At 38.9% G+C, this 17,427-nt stretch overlaps 1 protein-coding gene across 6 annotated transcripts in view; it reads left to right on the top strand.

Annotated features, from left to right (window-relative positions):
• ubr5 (ubiquitin protein ligase E3 component n-recognin 5) overlaps positions 1-17,427 on the top strand; it is a 34,423-nt gene that overhangs the window by 5,405 nt on the left and 11,591 nt on the right. For 5 of the 6 annotated variants that reach the window (XM_086154773.1, XM_086154775.1, XM_086154777.1 and 2 more), the window contains exons 5-36: positions 909-1,028; positions 1,665-1,944; positions 2,131-2,290; positions 2,646-2,798; positions 3,511-3,722; positions 4,430-4,546; positions 5,054-5,164; positions 5,537-5,691; positions 7,139-7,256; positions 7,361-7,545; positions 7,703-7,812; positions 8,702-8,814; positions 8,985-9,131; positions 9,235-9,346; positions 9,459-9,613; positions 9,701-9,898; positions 10,041-10,251; positions 10,526-10,652; positions 11,320-11,471; positions 11,720-11,815; positions 13,548-13,671; positions 13,824-13,921; positions 14,224-14,381; positions 14,617-14,708; positions 14,817-14,963; positions 15,121-15,239; positions 15,320-15,446; positions 15,601-15,730; positions 16,063-16,223; positions 16,332-16,571; positions 16,748-16,871; positions 17,032-17,143. In XM_086154773.1, coding sequence (XP_086010899.1) covers positions 909-1,028; positions 1,665-1,944; positions 2,131-2,290; positions 2,646-2,798; positions 3,511-3,722; positions 4,430-4,546; positions 5,054-5,164; positions 5,537-5,691; positions 7,139-7,256; positions 7,361-7,545; positions 7,703-7,812; positions 8,702-8,814; positions 8,985-9,131; positions 9,235-9,346; positions 9,459-9,613; positions 9,701-9,898; positions 10,041-10,251; positions 10,526-10,652; positions 11,320-11,471; positions 11,720-11,815; positions 13,548-13,671; positions 13,824-13,921; positions 14,224-14,381; positions 14,617-14,708; positions 14,817-14,963; positions 15,121-15,239; positions 15,320-15,446; positions 15,601-15,730; positions 16,063-16,223; positions 16,332-16,571; positions 16,748-16,871; positions 17,032-17,143 — 4,664 coding nt within the window. The remainder of the gene's footprint in view (positions 1-908; positions 1,029-1,664; positions 1,945-2,130; positions 2,291-2,645; positions 2,799-3,510; positions 3,723-4,429; positions 4,547-5,053; positions 5,165-5,536; positions 5,692-7,138; positions 7,257-7,360; positions 7,546-7,702; positions 7,813-8,701; positions 8,815-8,984; positions 9,132-9,234; positions 9,347-9,458; positions 9,614-9,700; positions 9,899-10,040; positions 10,252-10,525; positions 10,653-11,319; positions 11,472-11,719; positions 11,816-13,547; positions 13,672-13,823; positions 13,922-14,223; positions 14,382-14,616; positions 14,709-14,816; positions 14,964-15,120; positions 15,240-15,319; positions 15,447-15,600; positions 15,731-16,062; positions 16,224-16,331; positions 16,572-16,747; positions 16,872-17,031; positions 17,144-17,427) is intronic. The other variant, XM_086154774.1, reaches the window with a different exon arrangement.

Below are 17,427 nucleotides of genomic sequence, written 5' to 3' on the forward strand. Positions count from 1 at the left end.
GAAACATCAGTGAGTTTTAATGTATCAACCCACTGATGTATCAGATGCATGGTATCACACATTGCTGACTGCAGGTGATCACATTAAAATTATATCAAGGGCCATGCTCGTCTGTGTTGGCTTTTAAATTCGGTTGTGTTAGGACATGATAATTGCATTCAGAATTTTTTCTCTGGCATCTTGAGCATTGTATTCTAGCATCCTGACACTGTCCATTATAGCAAAGTGATTGAGCTGATTTTCAGGCCAGTTTACAAATATACTAATATTGGACCTGTGGCTGTTGCCAATTCCCCAACTTGTGTCAAATTATGTGACTATCATCACCACTAGTACTGGTATTAGGCCTTAAAAGTGTATAGTATCTTGGGCAAGTATATCCGTTCACCAAATATTCTCTCCTTTGATTGTGTAAAAAAATTAAAAAAATCAAAGATTGTTTTTGGCCATTGACAATTGTTTTTAATTTTTTTTCCATAGGGGGGGTTGTCTTAAATGTATTTAATCCCTCGTTTTACATTCTGTCCTGTTTAATATTGGAAATTACTTTTAAATGTTTTGTTTTGGGGGAAGTTTATTTTATTCACCAAAGTATAGTTTTACAATGAATGTAAAATAACATACCTTAAGGCATCCCACTGCAAGAAATCTTAAGAGATTCGAAGGAGGAATGAGTTGCAGTCAATTCTGATTCCCAAGGGTGTTGCCATTCTAGTCCCCAGCAAGCCCCTTCAGCGTTGTATAGTATCAAAAAAAAAAGTAAATCCCGGACCAAGGAGTGTAATTGATATATTCCTTGGTTCATTTTAGTGTCTGTACACTAAGGTAATTTGAAAAATAAATCCAGTTATTTGGTCCTTTGTGGGACTCTTGTAGGTTGTAACTGATCTCCCATCTTTTGTTTCCAGTTCAAAGTTGAGCAGTGGTTCAGGGACAGGAAGGAGCTCCAGGCCAGGCAGGACTAGTGATCCGCCCTGGTTCCTGTCTGGTTCTGACACACTGGGCAGACTGGCAGGCAACACCCTTGGGTAAGTTCTGGCAGGGTTGACAGAGACAAATGGTCCTGTGAAAGCTCGATGTATGGCGCACAGCTCTGAAAGCCGGCGCTGGATAGGGTTGAATTCCAAGAAGGATTAAATACCATGCATTCTGAAGAGACAAACTCAGGGCACTATAGAATGTGCAGGAGAAAAATGCATACTATTTAAATCCAATCAAATTTGCTGTGTGTTTGGCCCTATTATCGCTGCTTTTGCCATTTCTGATATCTGAAAACAATTACCCCTGTCAAGATTCAGTTGATCTGGGTTCTGATATTGAAACAGTCCACAGTAAAGCTGTCTAAAAAAGGATTGAATGGTGGTTCAGCAATTCAAAACATTGATTATGCATTTTTTATGCATCTCTTTTAAATTGATTTTTTTTTTGGATATAAAAAAAAAACCCTGTTCCCCCCATAATTCAGATCAAACCATGAAAACATCCAACAATTAAATGTCTGCTGTACTGTGACTGCTGCTGATGCAGAGCTTTCTGCTTTGCTGTTTTTCTGTTCTTGGAGTGGCTGAGCCTCGAGATGTGTTTGTGTTTGGAATATGCTTTATTTTTAGCCAGGTGGTGTTTTTTGTAGCTGTATCTGACCCTGGCTTTTCACTGTGTAACAGGAGTCGCTGGAGCTCAGGTGTAAACGGCGGCAGTGGAGGAGGTGGAAGTGGCGGGGGAGCTGGGGGAGGTGGAGCAGGAGGGGGCAGCAGTGGAGGAGGAGGGGGTGGAGGAGGAGGGGGTGGTGGAAGCACATCAGGCAGGTCATCAACAGCAGCTCGTGATTCTCGTCGACAGACCAGGGTCATTCGCACAGGAAGGGATCGGGGCTCAGGCCTTCTCGGTAGCCAGCCTCAACCAGTCATCCCAGCCTCTGTCATCCCTGAAGAACTAATTTCTCAGGTAAGTGTTTCTTGGGAATGTACACCTTTAATCCGAAGTGTTAAAGTAGTTTTTGTGCATGTTTTTTTTTTTTTTTTTTTTTTTTAATTAATTAGTTTAGTACACTAACATTGTGTGGATATTCAAAATACATGGAACCCTATCCTGGTCACACAGTTGTTAATAACTACTGTATTCCTTCCTCAGGCCCAGGTAGTCCTTCAGGGCAAGTCTCGGAATGTAATCATTAGGGAGCTCCAGAGAACCAATTTGGATGTCAATCTTGCTGTCAACAACCTGCTGAGCAGAGATGATGAAGATGGAGATGACGGAGATGACACAGCAAGCGAGTCTTATCTCCCTGGAGGTTTGTGATTAAAAAGAAGTAGATAAATAAAAAGCACAAATCTGGAAATGGGAACAGAAAAGACAGTGTCTTATACCAAATACTTATTGCACATTGTCTCACTAGTAGAGGACGTTTTTCACAACTAATATGCTCCTACTTTCTATTCTAGCAAAAAGGGCCTTAACATGCCATTAATAACACTGAGCGCCTTGGAATTGTCATCCTTTCACATATGTTCCACACAATTGGAGATTTTCCTGTTTTGCCAAAAATTATGATTGAAGTCAAGGGCTTTTCACAATAGTCACATAAATATTGGCTCAGTATAATAGGGTTTTATTTCACCTTGTTTCATTTTTTCCTTAATCCCAAGCAGAGGACCTGATGTCCTTATTGGATGCAGACATTCACTCGGCCCATCCCAGCGTGATCATTGACGCTGATGCCATGTTTTCAGAAGACATAAGTTATTTTGGATACCCTTCTTTTAGACGCTCCTCACTCTCCCGCCTTGGATCCTCTAGAGGTAATTTACCATCTCATGTCTTGAATTGTGGTGTCGTAAAACAAGGCGTTGGATGATCTATGGAGGTAACACTGGTGATGGTAAATATTTGTGGGGAAAGAAGTTAAAAAGCTTCGAAAGATGAGACTGTAGCCATGTTGTAAGATGAAAAAGAAATGGAAAAGAAATCTAACCTACAAACTCCAAATCAAATTATAAGAATGCAAATGTATGCCCTACTGTTCAACTGGTATCATGTTCTCTGTGCTTACATGCTGGGGGAATTTAGTTTTATTTTTTTCTTCAGCCTATGCCGCTGGGTTTGTTATCTATATGGTGTTGTAAGCTCTAAATGTTTGGTGTTTTATGGTGCATGGCTGTAGTAAATACTGTGAGCTCTCTGAGAAAGGCCCGCTAGGCCCACCTGTCTTAACAGGAACCTTTCAAGGCAGTCTGTTCTAAAAACCTACCTAGCCCACTCTTAGGCCATATGCATGCTTTCCCTCTGTCTATCCACTTCCTCATCTACCTCACATTTTAACATATGAGTGTGGAGACTGACTTACCCACCATTATAATTTAGACTCCCACTCAATTTTCGGTATTGCAATTTTGATTTATATTAGATTCTAAAAAAAAAAAAATCTCTCTCTATCCTTACAAGTTTGTTGACGGGTCTTTCCCAGAGAGTGGCTTACTTCTATCCCACTGGTGTGACCTTATTGCATACCAGTTCTCCTTCTTCCCTTAGAACGTGACTCAGAGCTGTTGCGTGAGCGTGAGTCTGTATTGAGGTTACGTGAGCGCCGGTGGCTGGATGGGGCCTCTTTCGATACAGAGCGAGGCTCTACCAGTCGTGAGGGTGAGCCCAGTTTGGACAAGAAGAACATCCCAGTTCAAAGTCCTGTTTCGTTGGGAGAGGAGCTACAGTGGTGGCCGGACAAGGTAGGAGGAGCCTGCAAATCTATTGATTTAAGTTACAATATTTTGAAACAGAGAATGTTTTGTGCAAATTGCAAAATAAAGGGCTTTTGTTGGGGGGGAGGGTTTAAAAGCCAAAGAAACCAGAAATGTCTAACAAGAACACAAAAGCAGCCCTATTCGGAAAAACCGAAGCAGGAAGTATCTCAGAATCTCGATCAATTTTATTGCTGATTACCAATATCACTTCATCCTTCTTGCCAAGAAAGGCTTTTTCTCTCTTGCTAAATTGAACAGCATGGTCTAGTAATTCCCCATCCCTTCTATACTGTTGTTTCTTTGCTTTGTTTGACCTACGTATAATTTAATCAATGAAATTGATGTTTGAGTACTGTTGACAGTATTGTAAATCCCATCATTCAGAAGATCACAGAGATCAAGTCTTTCTTGAAGACTTGCTGTTTAAAAAAGTAGTAATGTTTTTTTCATTTTCACATTCAACATTTTTTTTTTTTAAACAATATGATTCTTTACAACTGAGTCAATGAGTCTTCTTCTTTCTATTTGTTATTGGTCCTTAACAGAAATAAGGAAAGCTGATTAAATCACACAAACAAGCACAGACAAATTATTTTACACATTAAAATTAATCAGAAAAACCTGCTTTTCATTGGCCAACAAAGATTATTTATCTATTAACCTCAGATTTTGATCTCTGATTTTCTCCCTAGGACGGTGTGAAGTTTGTAAGCATTGGAGCAATGTTTTCAGAGCTGGTGGCTGTCAGCTCGAAAGGAGAGCTTTATCAATGGAAGTGGAGTGAACCTGAACCCTACAGGAATGCACAGGTTGAGAATTTGTGCATTGAATTACATGTTTGATTAAACACATTTAAAAAAATATTAATATCAAGGTGAAAAAAATTATGTACAATATCACAGGTCCTACAGCTCCTACTGTCTTATTCTCATGTGTCTGTTAACCAAAGAGAGGAATAATTTGTTTTTCCTCAGTTGAAAGTGAAGTGTGGTCTGGCAGTATATGTAATTACCCTTTAGAAGTGCAGCTTTAGCTGATAAGACTGTATATTAGCAAAAAGGTCTGGTCGATGATTTTTATTTCTTTAGCAGTACATGGGGTACTTCTGGAATACTGATATGCCATTTTATTGATGCCATGACAGGAGTACTGTGATATTATTTGGTAGCAATAGAAAGTATTTGTGATGCATGCAGTTCAAAATTTTGCTCTGATAATTGTTTAAACTCTTGTAAATTTTATTATTTAAAAAAAGGGTAGTCAATTATAGAGTTCAACATTTCTGTCACTGACTCCTCATGGTATTGTCCCAACAGAATCCTTCCATTCATCACCCCCGTGTCTCTTTTTTGGGTCTGGCCAATGAGAGGATAACTTTATTGTCTGCCAATAGTATCAGAGCAACTGTAGCTACAGAGACCAACAAGGTAATCTTTTGTCTTTTTCTGCACTGTCCTGATGTTTGCTCTATTCTTTCCCCCTATTTTTTAAATTTTTTTGTGTCTAATCAACAATTAAGTATAAGACAGACATTTATTTAGTCATATTCAGTTATATGTAAAGCATAAAATCAGCTAAATTTGACCACTGAATATAAGCCATCATAGATAGAGTATGAGCACTAGGCAGCGAATAAGCACTACCCAAGAAGCAGTTAGAGGTTCAATGTCTTTCTCAACAACACTCAACAGGCCTGGAAGAGCTCTGAAATTAAACCAGAATTGTTCGACTTTAAGATGACTACTTTTACCTTCTGAGCCAAGCCGAAGTGATCCTGTAAACATTTTACTATTTCCTAGGTTGCAACCTGGGTGGACGACACACTTAGCACAGTGGCTTCCAAGCTGGAACATAGTGCACAGGCTTTCCCTGAGCTGCAGGGAGAACGCATGGTGTCATTGCACTGCTGTGCCCTCTACACATGTGCCCAGCTGGAGAACAGCCTCTATTGGTGGTGAGAAAGTTATTCTCTGGAGTCACATTTCTTTATTCTGACTAAATGTTATTTAAGGTAGAGTCAAGTAATTTCAGAGAATTGTTCTAACTTACCCCTCATTTTCCAGCCCCTTCAGCCGCTCTGCCACCCATAAAGTTATACACCCATTCACCTACTACTGAAAGGATAGACTTATCTGGTTCATATGATTGTCATCAAATATGATTGTATTCTTTTTACAATACAATCATTTAAATCAGTGTGCTCCTGATAAGGAAGGGTTTTTACATACGCCTAAATGCAGCTTTTACCCAATGCTCTAATGATAAAAAGAATGCGTAAGGGAGACTTCTTGTCCACTACTCCAGTGTGAGCCAAACTCCAAGTGTTAGTCCTAGGGAAGGTTTCAAAACATTTGGGTATGAGATGTAAAAGATTTAAGTACAAGGATATTATTTGATAGCAAAAGGACAAACTGTAGTTAAGCTTGATGAAAAATCTTTGTCAAAGTAGATCAAGTGCTAATAAGTTTTTCCAAAGTCTTGTGCGGTGATCCTGTGAGGCAGCCAGTAAGCAATTAATTCATTTTAATTTAGTAAACACCAGGAAATGATTGTTTTTGTGTGTGTGCACATGTGCACTTTATGGCTGGGGGACAGGTGTTATTTGCATCTCATTAACAGCTGTTAAGAGGTAGAGCTGGCTATTGAATTGCCAGTAGCCATGTTAGCGCTTCCTGTTTTTTTTTTACTTATGTGGTTATCAATTCTGTTTTTAGGGACATTTTAAATCACTTTTGTAAAAGCATCAAGACCTATTAGTCACCCTTGAATGTTGCCCAATGACCATGTTATAAATGTATCATCAGTTAACTATTACCGCATATGGTGTGTTTTGGGTGTTTCTTACCTTCATGTATTGTCTTAAAACCATTGAATACAATCCTAGTCATTGAGTTAAAGATAAATAAGTGTGTGTGTGTGTGTGTGTGTGTGTGTGTGTGTGTGTGTGTGTGTGTGTGTGTGTGTGTGTGTGTGTGTGTGTGTGTGTGTGTGTGTGTGTGTGTGTGTGTGTGTGTGTGTGTTAACATACATTTTATTTATTTACAACCCCCCCCCCCCTCCCCCCGGTAGCATGTACAGCTCGCTGACATTTAAGCATTTAAGACACTGAAATACAGGGAGTGTTTACTTTTGTCCATGTTCGTCAAACATGGGGAGGTTGAGTTTTTTTCCGCATATTTGCATTGCTATTGTGTTACTCATGATCTGTTTGAATTGGGGGTTTCCTTTTCTTACCATTTTTTTATCACTCACTTATAAAAAGATTACGGTAAATGCTTACATTTTTGGAAGGCATAGTTCCTTGAAATGTGACGTTTGCCTGATAGTGAACTTTTTATGCGATATGTCACATAGCAGTAAAGGACATAATTCATTCTGTTGCTGTCTGCATCTTTCTCCAGGGGTGTTGTGCCTTTTAGTCAACGGAAGAAGATGCTTGAAAAGGCCAGAGCCAAGAATAAGAAGCCAAAGTCCAGTGCGGGCATTTCCTCAATTCCCAATATAACTGTGGGAACGCAGGTAACCACCACATTTTATTATGGTTTTCATTAAAGTAGATTCGGTGCTGCTGAGAAGTTTTAAACAAATGTGTTTGTACTGATAGTCATTCATTCTGTTCTTAGGTCTGTTTAAGGAATAATCCCCTCTACCATGCTGGTGCCGTGGCCTTTTCTGTCAGTGCTGGGATTCCCAAAGTGGGTGTTCTGTTGGAGTCTGTGTGGAATATGAATGACAGCTGCAGGTTCCAGCTCCGGTCACCAGAGAGCCTCAAGAATATGGAAAAAAACACTAAAACCCAGGAAATCAAGTTAGTTTCTCAATGTTTGATCTCAAACCTCCAAATGTTAGTGTTGTCATTTGTGTAATTTGAGGGCGTTAGCCAATCAAAGTTAAAGGTAGATTTGCTTGAAACTAAACGACCACCAAACAAGAAGAATGTGATTTTTTTCGTTTCATCCAAACAGAACTGAAAACAAGCCAGAGCTGGTGAAAACCGAGATGGGTCCTCCTCCTTCCCCAGCTTCTACTTGTAGTGATACTTCCTCCATCGCTAGCAGTGCCTCACTGCCCTATAGTATGTCAATCCCTTGCTTGTATGGCCTCCATCTTAAGTTCTATCTCCCTCAATTGTTGTTTTATTTTATTATTTTCTCTCACAGGCACAGCACCAATTTGACACTCACTTCATCATCTGATTAATCCGTTGACTCTGAAACAGATGGTGCAGACATTCACTCAGATTTTTTTATGCCAGTTTACAAAGAAAAAAAAATCCCTACTCTGAGTATTTTCTGTATTCTTTGTATTCTAAAGTCTTCTGTATTGTGAGTCTATTTTGACCTGAAATTTATAGTAATTCTATGAAATTAAATTATATGGAAATTGATATTTTATCTATTATTAGATGTAATGAATATATAGAAACTTCATGTTGATGAGTATTCAGCCATATTAATGACTAATTATATCTCTGGCATCATTTTGTGATAACTACTCACTGGATGGAGTGGTTCATGTCAAATTGCATGTTGACTTTAAAAGTCGCTTTATGTTTATGTAACTTGAGCTGTTTCAGAAGATTGTGGGTTTGTGTGGCGGAGAAGCTGAGTCCAACTGTCATTGAGACACCAAACACAAAGCCCACCCAATGTGTGCGCTTCTTTCTGTTTTAGTTTGAGCTATGAGACTGAAAAACTTTTGATTGTATCAATTACCCCTAATGTTTGACAAATCCCACAATGTTCAGAATTGCACTTCACTTATCAACCTCTACCAGTCTGTTTTTTTTTATTTTGGATACAAACAGTCCGATACTTCTTTTCATCCATGTTTTGCTGTGTTTAGGGCTGGTCAGATGTGTTCTTTTACTAGGATATGGAATTGTATGCTAAGTTACTCTTTCTTTATGTCTGCAGTTACAAGTGATTAAGGCGTTAATACTTGGAATCTTGTTCTGTTTGCAGAGCGTAGGCGCTCTACTCCTGCTCCAAAAGAGGAAGAGAAAGTTAATGAAGAACAGTGGCCTCTCAGGGAGGTGGTGTTTGTGGAGGATGTTAAAAATGTTCCTGTAGGAAAGGTGGGTGCATCTGATGTGGTGTCATCAATTTAAGATTGAAAGTTGCTGTTGTGCCAGAGCGTCATTCTCCTATGACTTTCTCATCCTAAAATCAGATACATTTGTTTGTGTGTGTGTGTATTTTGTAACTGGCAATGCCTTAATTTCACTGACGTTTTATCAAATTTTAGGTGCTGAAAGTAGATGGTGCTTATGTTGCTGTGAAATTTCCTGGAACATCAAGCAGCATGGGCAACCAGACCAATGCTGCACCCACTGACTCAGATCCATCTTCATTGTTGCAAGACTGCAGGCTCCTCAGAATAGATGAGCTGCAGGTATGGCCACCCATACATATATACTCACACATATATTTCTCAAAGGGATTCGAATATAAAACCATCTGAATCCTTTTTTGTTTGTCTTGAAACGTAATGGTAGGTTGTCAAAACTGGGGGAACACCTAAAGTCCCTGACTGTTTTCAGCGCACACCCAAAAAACTCTGTATCCCAGAGAAGGCAGAGATTCTGGCTGTGAATGTTGACTCCAAAGGTAGGCGATAAGTACATTTCAGCATTTGGCTTATTGTGTGCGTCAATGTTATGAAGTTTTTTATCATACCATACCTATGAAGTTTTGAGTGATACAGATATTTACTTCCCAGGAGTCCATGCAGTACTAAAAACTGGTAATTGGGTACGGTACTGTATCTTTGACCTGGCCACAGGCAAAGCTGAGCAAGAAAATAATTTCCCTACTAGTAACTTGGCTTTCCTGGGGCAGAGTGAGCGCAATGTGGCCATCTTCACTGCTGGGCAGGTAAGACGTACTCCTAAATAATGATTTTTGCTTTGGAAATCACATTTGGAATGACATTTATAGAGCTTGTATCAACAACTTCTTTAGGAATCTCCCATCATCCTTCGAGATGGAAACGGAACAATCTACCCCATGGCTAAAGACTGCATTTGTGGAATTCGAGATCCTGATTGGTTGGACCTACCGCCAATAAATAGCCTGGGAATGGGGGTGCACTCTCTGGCGAATCTCCCCTCAAACTCCTCCATTAAAAAGAAAGCAGCTATTATTATAATGGCTGTCGAGGTAAAGGGGAAGATGATTTAACAATCGGAGCACTGTCGTGTTCAATGTTCCTTGCAAAAAAAAAACAAAACAATGGTCTATTTGTCACTGAATAATATCAAGTCACGTGATTCTAACTGCCACTCGTCATTTTCTCTTGTAGAAACAGACACTGATGCAACATGTTCTACGTTGTGACTATGAGGCGTGTCGTCAGTATTTGGTGAACCTCGAACAAGCCTTCCTATTAGATCAAGGTAGCCAGGCCCTTGGAGCACTTCTAGGCCATCGCTGTGATGGAAACCGCAATATTCTCCATGCTGCTGTATCCGTCTGTTTTCCTGTTAGTAACAAGGAAACCAAAGAGGAGGAGGGTAAGATGGTTTAATAGTCCGTCACCAGGAGTTTCTCTAAGAATCAGGCCTGTTCTCTGCATTATTATCCAGTTGTACATTCAAACATTCATGATCTACCTTCATTTGTTGGATATTATTACACATTTGTGTCTTCACATTTCAAACTAAGAATTAATTATGAGCAGTTTTTTTATTTGACAATTATTTAATGGCTTGATTGTGCAGATGCATTAGTTTAATTTTATGCAGCTCCCTGACCTGCATCTTAATGCAAAATATTCTTCCATTTCAGAGGCTGAAAGGTCAGAGAGAAACACATTTGCAGAGCGCTTGTCTGCTGTTGAGGCAATTGCTAATGCCATCTCAGTGGTTTCAAGCAACAGCTCTGGAAACAGGACAGGCTCCTCCAGTAGTAGAGGGTAAATAACAAATTGCTTGCAGAACAAATAAAGATTTTGCTGTGCACATTATGTATAGGGACTATTTTTTTCAAGTCTAATTTCAGTTAGTGTGATTTGTGTTTTTTTACACTAGTCAGTGAAAGGCAGTGAAACATTGAAAGCTCGCTGATCCTTATTTTAAAACTGCCATTTGTGACATGTCTGTCATCAGAGGTGATGGAAATTGGGATTTGCAGTCATTCAAGTTCTGTTTTGATTTTCTTCCTTTTTAATGCTTAAAAATTATGGTGATTTTTTTTTTTTTTTTTTTTTTTTTAATGACAAATGATTAATGTACAACAAAAGGACTTTGCAATTTTATCTTTTGTTGGTGATGCCTTTACTGTATACAATTATTCAATGTCATTCTATTTAAATTAATTTATCTATTTAGCTTTAATATTATTACACGTTTTTATTGTACAGTTCAAGGGAATCAGTGTCAACTGTATATTATTTAGGAGTCTTCCTTTTTAAAATCTGTAAAATGTTTAACTTATGGGAAATTGAATACTGAATTATGTGTTTTTGAATCATAAAATATTTGCAATGTTGAAATAGTTCAAGTTTCGTTTCCTTTTCCAGTTGACAAAACAGCATTATTCAAGGAAATATTTGGGTCTGTGTATGGTTTGTCTTTTTCTAGGCTTCGTCTAAGGGAAATGATGAGGCGCTCTCTGCGTGCAGCTGGTCTTGGCCGCCACGAGTCTGGGCCATCATCCAGTGATCACCAGGACCCCGTGTCCCCACCGATTGCTCCACCAAGTTGGGTCCCTGACCCCCCACCCATGGATCCAGGTCAGTAAAATTCAGTAAAATGAGTGCTGAACTGTTTTTTTTATATTTTTTGTTTGTTTCTCTCTTTATTCTTGAGGGTCCTTGTCTGACCTTCTGTTGCCTCCTTTTTTTTATTAAACTTTGTTCAGTGGTATGGAAAATCAATGCAATGCATTAATGTTGCCTAGAATTCAGTGTTTGTGATGTAGCATCGTTGTAATTTACTTTGTACCTTGAAAGCACCATCTTGTATAATGTATTACTAACAGATGGTGACATAGACTTCATTCTTGCACCTGCTGTGGGTTCACTTACAACAGCCTCCACTGGGACCAGCCAGGGACCCAGCACCTCCACCATACCAGGTCAGCCCCACTACTTAACTATACTGTTGAAAGAATGCACTGGAAAGATCTTTTCTAACTATCCCACATCTGTGCTAGACATGCAAAGAGATGATTCTAAATTAACGGATTGCAGTAATTATTTATCTGGATGAAGTTGGTTCTATCAATGCACTGTATATAGTTATCTGCAGTGTAATTTAGAATTATTTAAATTGAATATTTTAGTCCTGAGAAAACATCCATTGAAACCAGTAAGACACTTTTTGGTGCATCAGTCTTGATGCATTTCATTTAATCACATTTTAGATTCACTGCTCATTTTAATTTGTTTGTCGATTATATATTAATGATTAATAATAGCACATAGGTTTTCTATAGTGCTTTTCATGATACTCAAAGACGCTTTACAAGTGAGAGACACAAGTGAGAGATTGTATGACCTCTAAACTGGTTTGGACAGTAAACAGCAATAAACCTAAATCTATTCTAATTCTCTCACTGGAATATCTCTAGAATGCCTAGAGAGATTTACTTTATTGGGCAAATAGCCATTGGAATCAAAACATCGGTATAGTGTTTTTTTGGTTCATACTTTTACCTCGTTTTCTGACTTCTGTTGCTGTTAAATTGAATAGGAATGTTTAACCTTTTGCCTTTTGTCCCTTGGCCATAAAGTTTTATTTGTATTTCTTATTCTACCCCCTTTTTTATACTGTTTATACAATTTCCTACTATTATTTCTTATTGTTATGTTTTACTTGAAACTCTGGCACAACAATTTCCTTTGGGATAGATAAAGTTGTTCTTATTCCTATTCTTATTCTTAATGTTTGTCCAGGGCCAGGGAGTATGGTTGGAAACTTAAAATGTTAGTATGCAACTGTTTTTCATCATTTACGTTAATTTATGTTGCATTTTCAAGATGTTGCTCCTGAAGACATCGGCTTTAGCCGTAGTTCAATTTCGAAACTCTTATTCTATTTTTGTCATACTTAGAACTGGTTCACAACTTGCAAGTGCAATGAGACTGCATTTTGTGTCATTATTTATTGTCACTGCTCGCTTGGTTGTTATGTTCAGAGTTAAGATCATTTTTGGTTGCTAATAACGCCTTCCTTTTTTTAGAATCTTAATGAAATTTGTCATGTGAGTCTTCAATCTAGTGTTGTTTTTAGACTGTTAAGTGCTTTAAGGATAACTGGGGTTATTGTTTAGAATTGTATATTTCTCATTGAGATGTCTCAAGGTGTAGGATAGCTTTGCTTTTGTTGTCCATACCTGCATTAAAACTACAATGATTTGTTAAGGTATAATGTAAATATGATAATCATTTTATATTTTGTGTCGTGAATAATTAGACCCAAGAAGTAGAATCTAGATGTGTGGAGACGGTAACAAGGGTGCTGAAAGAAAATTCTTATGAGTCAAGCAGAAATGATTTTGTACATGCATTTAAGTATGCATGTACTTTAATGGTGGGTTGTATTTATTCTAATAACATGAACTATGCTATTAAACTTAAGTTAAGACACACTTGCCAAAAATTTTGCCTGTAGTCAGAGTTCAGGAAGACCTTTTCAGTTTAGTTTCATATTCTTGTCTGTCACTGTTATGATGCTTTTGGGTGTTAGGTTTAAAGGTGTCAACCAATGCTTCCTGAGTTGTATACATTTGAGCCTACGTGCTGTTTGCTCACATCTGGTTAGAGTTGTCTTATGTCTGTATGTTTTTTTTTGCTCTCAATTTGCAGGGCCTTCAACAGAGCCAGCTGTTGTTGAGTCTAAAGACCGGAAAGCCAATGCTCACCTTATTCTCAAACTGATGTGTGACAGTGTCGTCCTGAGGCCACATCTACGAGAACTACTCTCCGCCAAGTATTTATTTACTTTTTTTAATTGTAAACAGCCAATATGCTCAGTTAGCACATAGCTAACAGCATATAGCTGTTGCTGTTTATATGATTAATTGCTACAATGTGTCTGCAGTTCCTAGACATATTTTTTATGATGTTGTATTTGTTTCTCAGGGATGCCCGTGGAATGACTCCCTTCATGCTGGCAGTCAGTGGTAGAGCCTATCCAGCTGCCATCACTGTACTGGAAGCAGCTCAGAAAATGGCCAAGGGTGAGTAAATAAGTTGGCTGTCTGCATTACAAATTGTTGTAAAAGGACCTCAAACAGAAAGTCAGCTGATACTCCGGCCGATTGCTTCCCTTTTATTTTTAAAATGTATGTGAATGTGTTTATTGGTTCCTAAGACTGAGGGATTGACTTAGGGAAAACTATGAAGGCAATTTTTCTTTTTCTACAATAATTACTTGCTCTGTTTTTGTGGTGGCCACTGTCTATTGATCCTCAGGATCCTCAGTATGTTATGTCATTCAATTTTCTATTCTTTTTTTTTCCCTCAACTATTTTCACTACAGTGGGTGACCCAGGCATTGCAGAGAAAGAGGATGCAGATTCTGTGTTCATGGAAATGATTTGCCCCCTGGGGACCAACCCAGATGATTCACCCCTATATGTCCTCTGCTGCAACGACACCTGCAGTTTTACTTGGACAGGAGCTGAGCACATTAATCAGGTCAGCCCTCTCTATGAAATCCAGTCAGTGTTGAATCACAACAGATGTCCTTTTGTATGGTTGTTTTTGGGAGAATAAAGAATTTTGCAAGGCACTAAAGTAGTAGACAATGCACACTGGTTTAAGGGTCTTTTTTTAGCCAACGCATAGCGGTAATTTCATGGAATACCATTTCTGGTCATATTTATATGAAAAAGCCCAGCTGACATTTTCGTCACATTGTCTGCGGATTTAGGATATCTTTGAATGCCGGACCTGTGGGTTACTCGAGTCCCTTTGCTGCTGCACAGAATGTGCCAGGGTGTGTCACAAAGGACATGACTGCAAGTAAGTGCCTTTGTATTCAGTCTTTGATCTTCTCCATCATTTGGCCTTGGTTGTCTGTTCAAAATATATCCAAAATTGGGTCATAAATTGATGTTGCTGCCTTTTTAGGCTCAAGAGGACCTCCCCTACAGCTTACTGTGACTGTTGGGAGAAATGCAAATGTAAAACTTTGATTGCTGGGCAGAAAGCTGCCCGTCTAGATCTGCTGTACAGGTTGCTCACTACCACTAACCTGGTCACCACACCAAACAGCAGGTGAGTCTCCATCACAATTTCATGTTTGGCACACTTTGATTATTCCTTTTTTGCTTATTTTTATTAACCTGTAGATTATTCCAATCATCATTCAAGGAAACATTTATGTTCCAGCAATAGCAGTAAGTTTACTCCACTGTTTTCCTTCAATCTCTAGGGGAGAGCATATATTACTCTTCTTGGTTCAGACTGTTGCTAGGCAGAGCGTTGAGCACTGTCAGTATAGACCACCCCGCATCAGAGAGGACAGGAACCGCAAGGCTGCTAATGCAGAAGGTAGTTGTGCAGTCATCTCCCATTAAACTTAAATTAATGCTGCATATACTGTATAAAGACTCTCCTCTTTTCCTCTTAAGATTCTGATATGCCAGATCATGACCTTGAGCCTCCCCGCTTTGCTCAGTTGGCTTTGGAGAGAGTCCTACAGGACTGGAATGCCCTCAAGTCCATGATCATGTTTGGTTCTCAGGAGAATAAAGACCCGTGAGTACCAAAGCATTTTCATGGTCCCTAAGTAAAAGTTCTAACCCTAATGTCAATTTAGCATACCCCTGTTTTACTTTCAAACTTGCAATGCATCATGTTTGATCTGTACTGGCCAATATTCACTCCTCTCAACTTTTGTTCCATTTGCTAGTCTTAGTGCCAGCAGTAGAATTGCTCACCTCCTACCTGAAGAGCAAGTGTACTTGAATCAGCAAAGTGGCACCATTCGCCTTGACTGTTTCACCCACTGCCTCATTGTCAAGTGTGCTCCTGACATCACTGTAAGTCCTGTTTTTTAACATCAGATGGTCTGTGATTAATATCCATATTTACACTTAAAAATGAGTTTCTTTGCACAATACTTTCTCTGTGCTTTTCACACAGAATTGTAATGGTTAAATAACAGTTAACTCAATTGTGTGCCATTCCTTATCGTGTAGAATATCGTGTCAAACATTTTCAGTATTATAACTTCAATAAAACTTTCTGTAGCATTGCAAAAAGGCAATTTTTGGGGATTCTCACATTAAATTAGATTGCTCTATGTATCCTGCACCTTCTATATTAATGTAAGTGTTAACGTATTCTAATTGTTTTTTTGGGGGGGGATTAGTTTATTGACACCTTACTGGGAACCCTAGTGAAGGAGCTGCAGAACAAATACACTCCTGGGCGCAGAGAGGAAGCCATCAATGTCACCAGGAGGTTTCTACGCTCAGTTTCCCGTGTATTTGTCATACTGAGTGTTGAGATGGCCTCCTCCAAGAAGAAAAAGTAAGAACACGCATGAATAGAGTTTTCAAAAGATACTGTAGATAAAACCAAGTCCTCTGATATGACATGCCGATTTATTTATTTATTTCCCCCATTTTCTCCTGATAGCAACTTCATTCCCCAACCCATTGGTAAATGTCGCCGTGTTTTCCAAGCTCTGCTGCCTTATGCTGTGGAGGAGCTTTGCAATGTCGCTGAATCTCTGATTGTTCCCGTGAGAATGGGCATCGCAAGACCTACAGCTCCTTTCACCTTAGCAAGCACCAGTATTGATGCCGTACAGGGCAGTGAGGAACTCTTCTCTGTAGAACCACTTCCCCCGAGACCCTCCCCTGACCAGTCTAGCAGGTTTGTTCTGTTGCCTTTAGCTTCTTATTAACGGTAGTCATATGGTTGTTTTCAGCCTTTTTTTTTCTACTCAATGTTATTATAGATGGTATACACATAAGCTTAATATGTGTGGGACAAAAAGGATAACATTTTGTTTTTCTTTTTGGTAAACCTGTGTATCTGCTTCTTTCCAGCTCAAGCCAGACCACTGCCTCTTATATCATTAGAAATCCCCAGCCTCGGCGCAGCAGCCAGTCTCAGCCTGTGAGAGGGAGAGATGAAGAGCAAGATGACATTGTATCAGCAGATGTGGAAGAGGTGGGAGTCTCATTTTGAAATTATAAAGGCAAATTAACTTAACATGCAGCCACCAAGTCTCAGACACTTTGTTCACCTTGGTATTTTTAATTCATGCTTGCAAAAGTACAAAAAACTCAAATTACATGACTGATACTTGGTCTTATTGCTTCTTTCTCAGGTTGAAGTTGTAGAAGGAGTTGCAGGTGAAGAAGACCATCATGATGATCAAGAAGAACAGGGAGAAGAAAATGCTGAGGCAGAAGGCCAGCATGATGAACATGATGAGGACGGTGAGGCACATTTGGTGTTGCAGTGCAAGCTTATTCATGATTTGATACCATCAGATCTGCAAACAGGGCATCTGCAGTTTATTAAAAAAAAGCATTGAAAGTCCTGATACAAAAAAAATACATTTTCCAAAAATGAAGGCCTTAAATAGCATTAAGATTCAAATTGCTCAAAATCAAACATTATTATTTGTAATTTATTTTGATTAGGCTATACAAACATTTACTAATTCAGATTAGAATAGTGTGATGGCTGTTGTTTGGATAGGCTTTTCTGATGGTTACAA

The sequence above is a fragment of the Fistularia commersonii genome, chromosome 11 (assembly GCF_037954325.1).
Source record: "Fistularia commersonii isolate RoL2024-O1a breed Wild chromosome 11, RoL_Fcom_v1.0, whole genome shotgun sequence".
Classification (NCBI taxonomy): domain Eukaryota; kingdom Metazoa; phylum Chordata; class Actinopteri; order Syngnathiformes; family Fistulariidae; genus Fistularia; species Fistularia commersonii.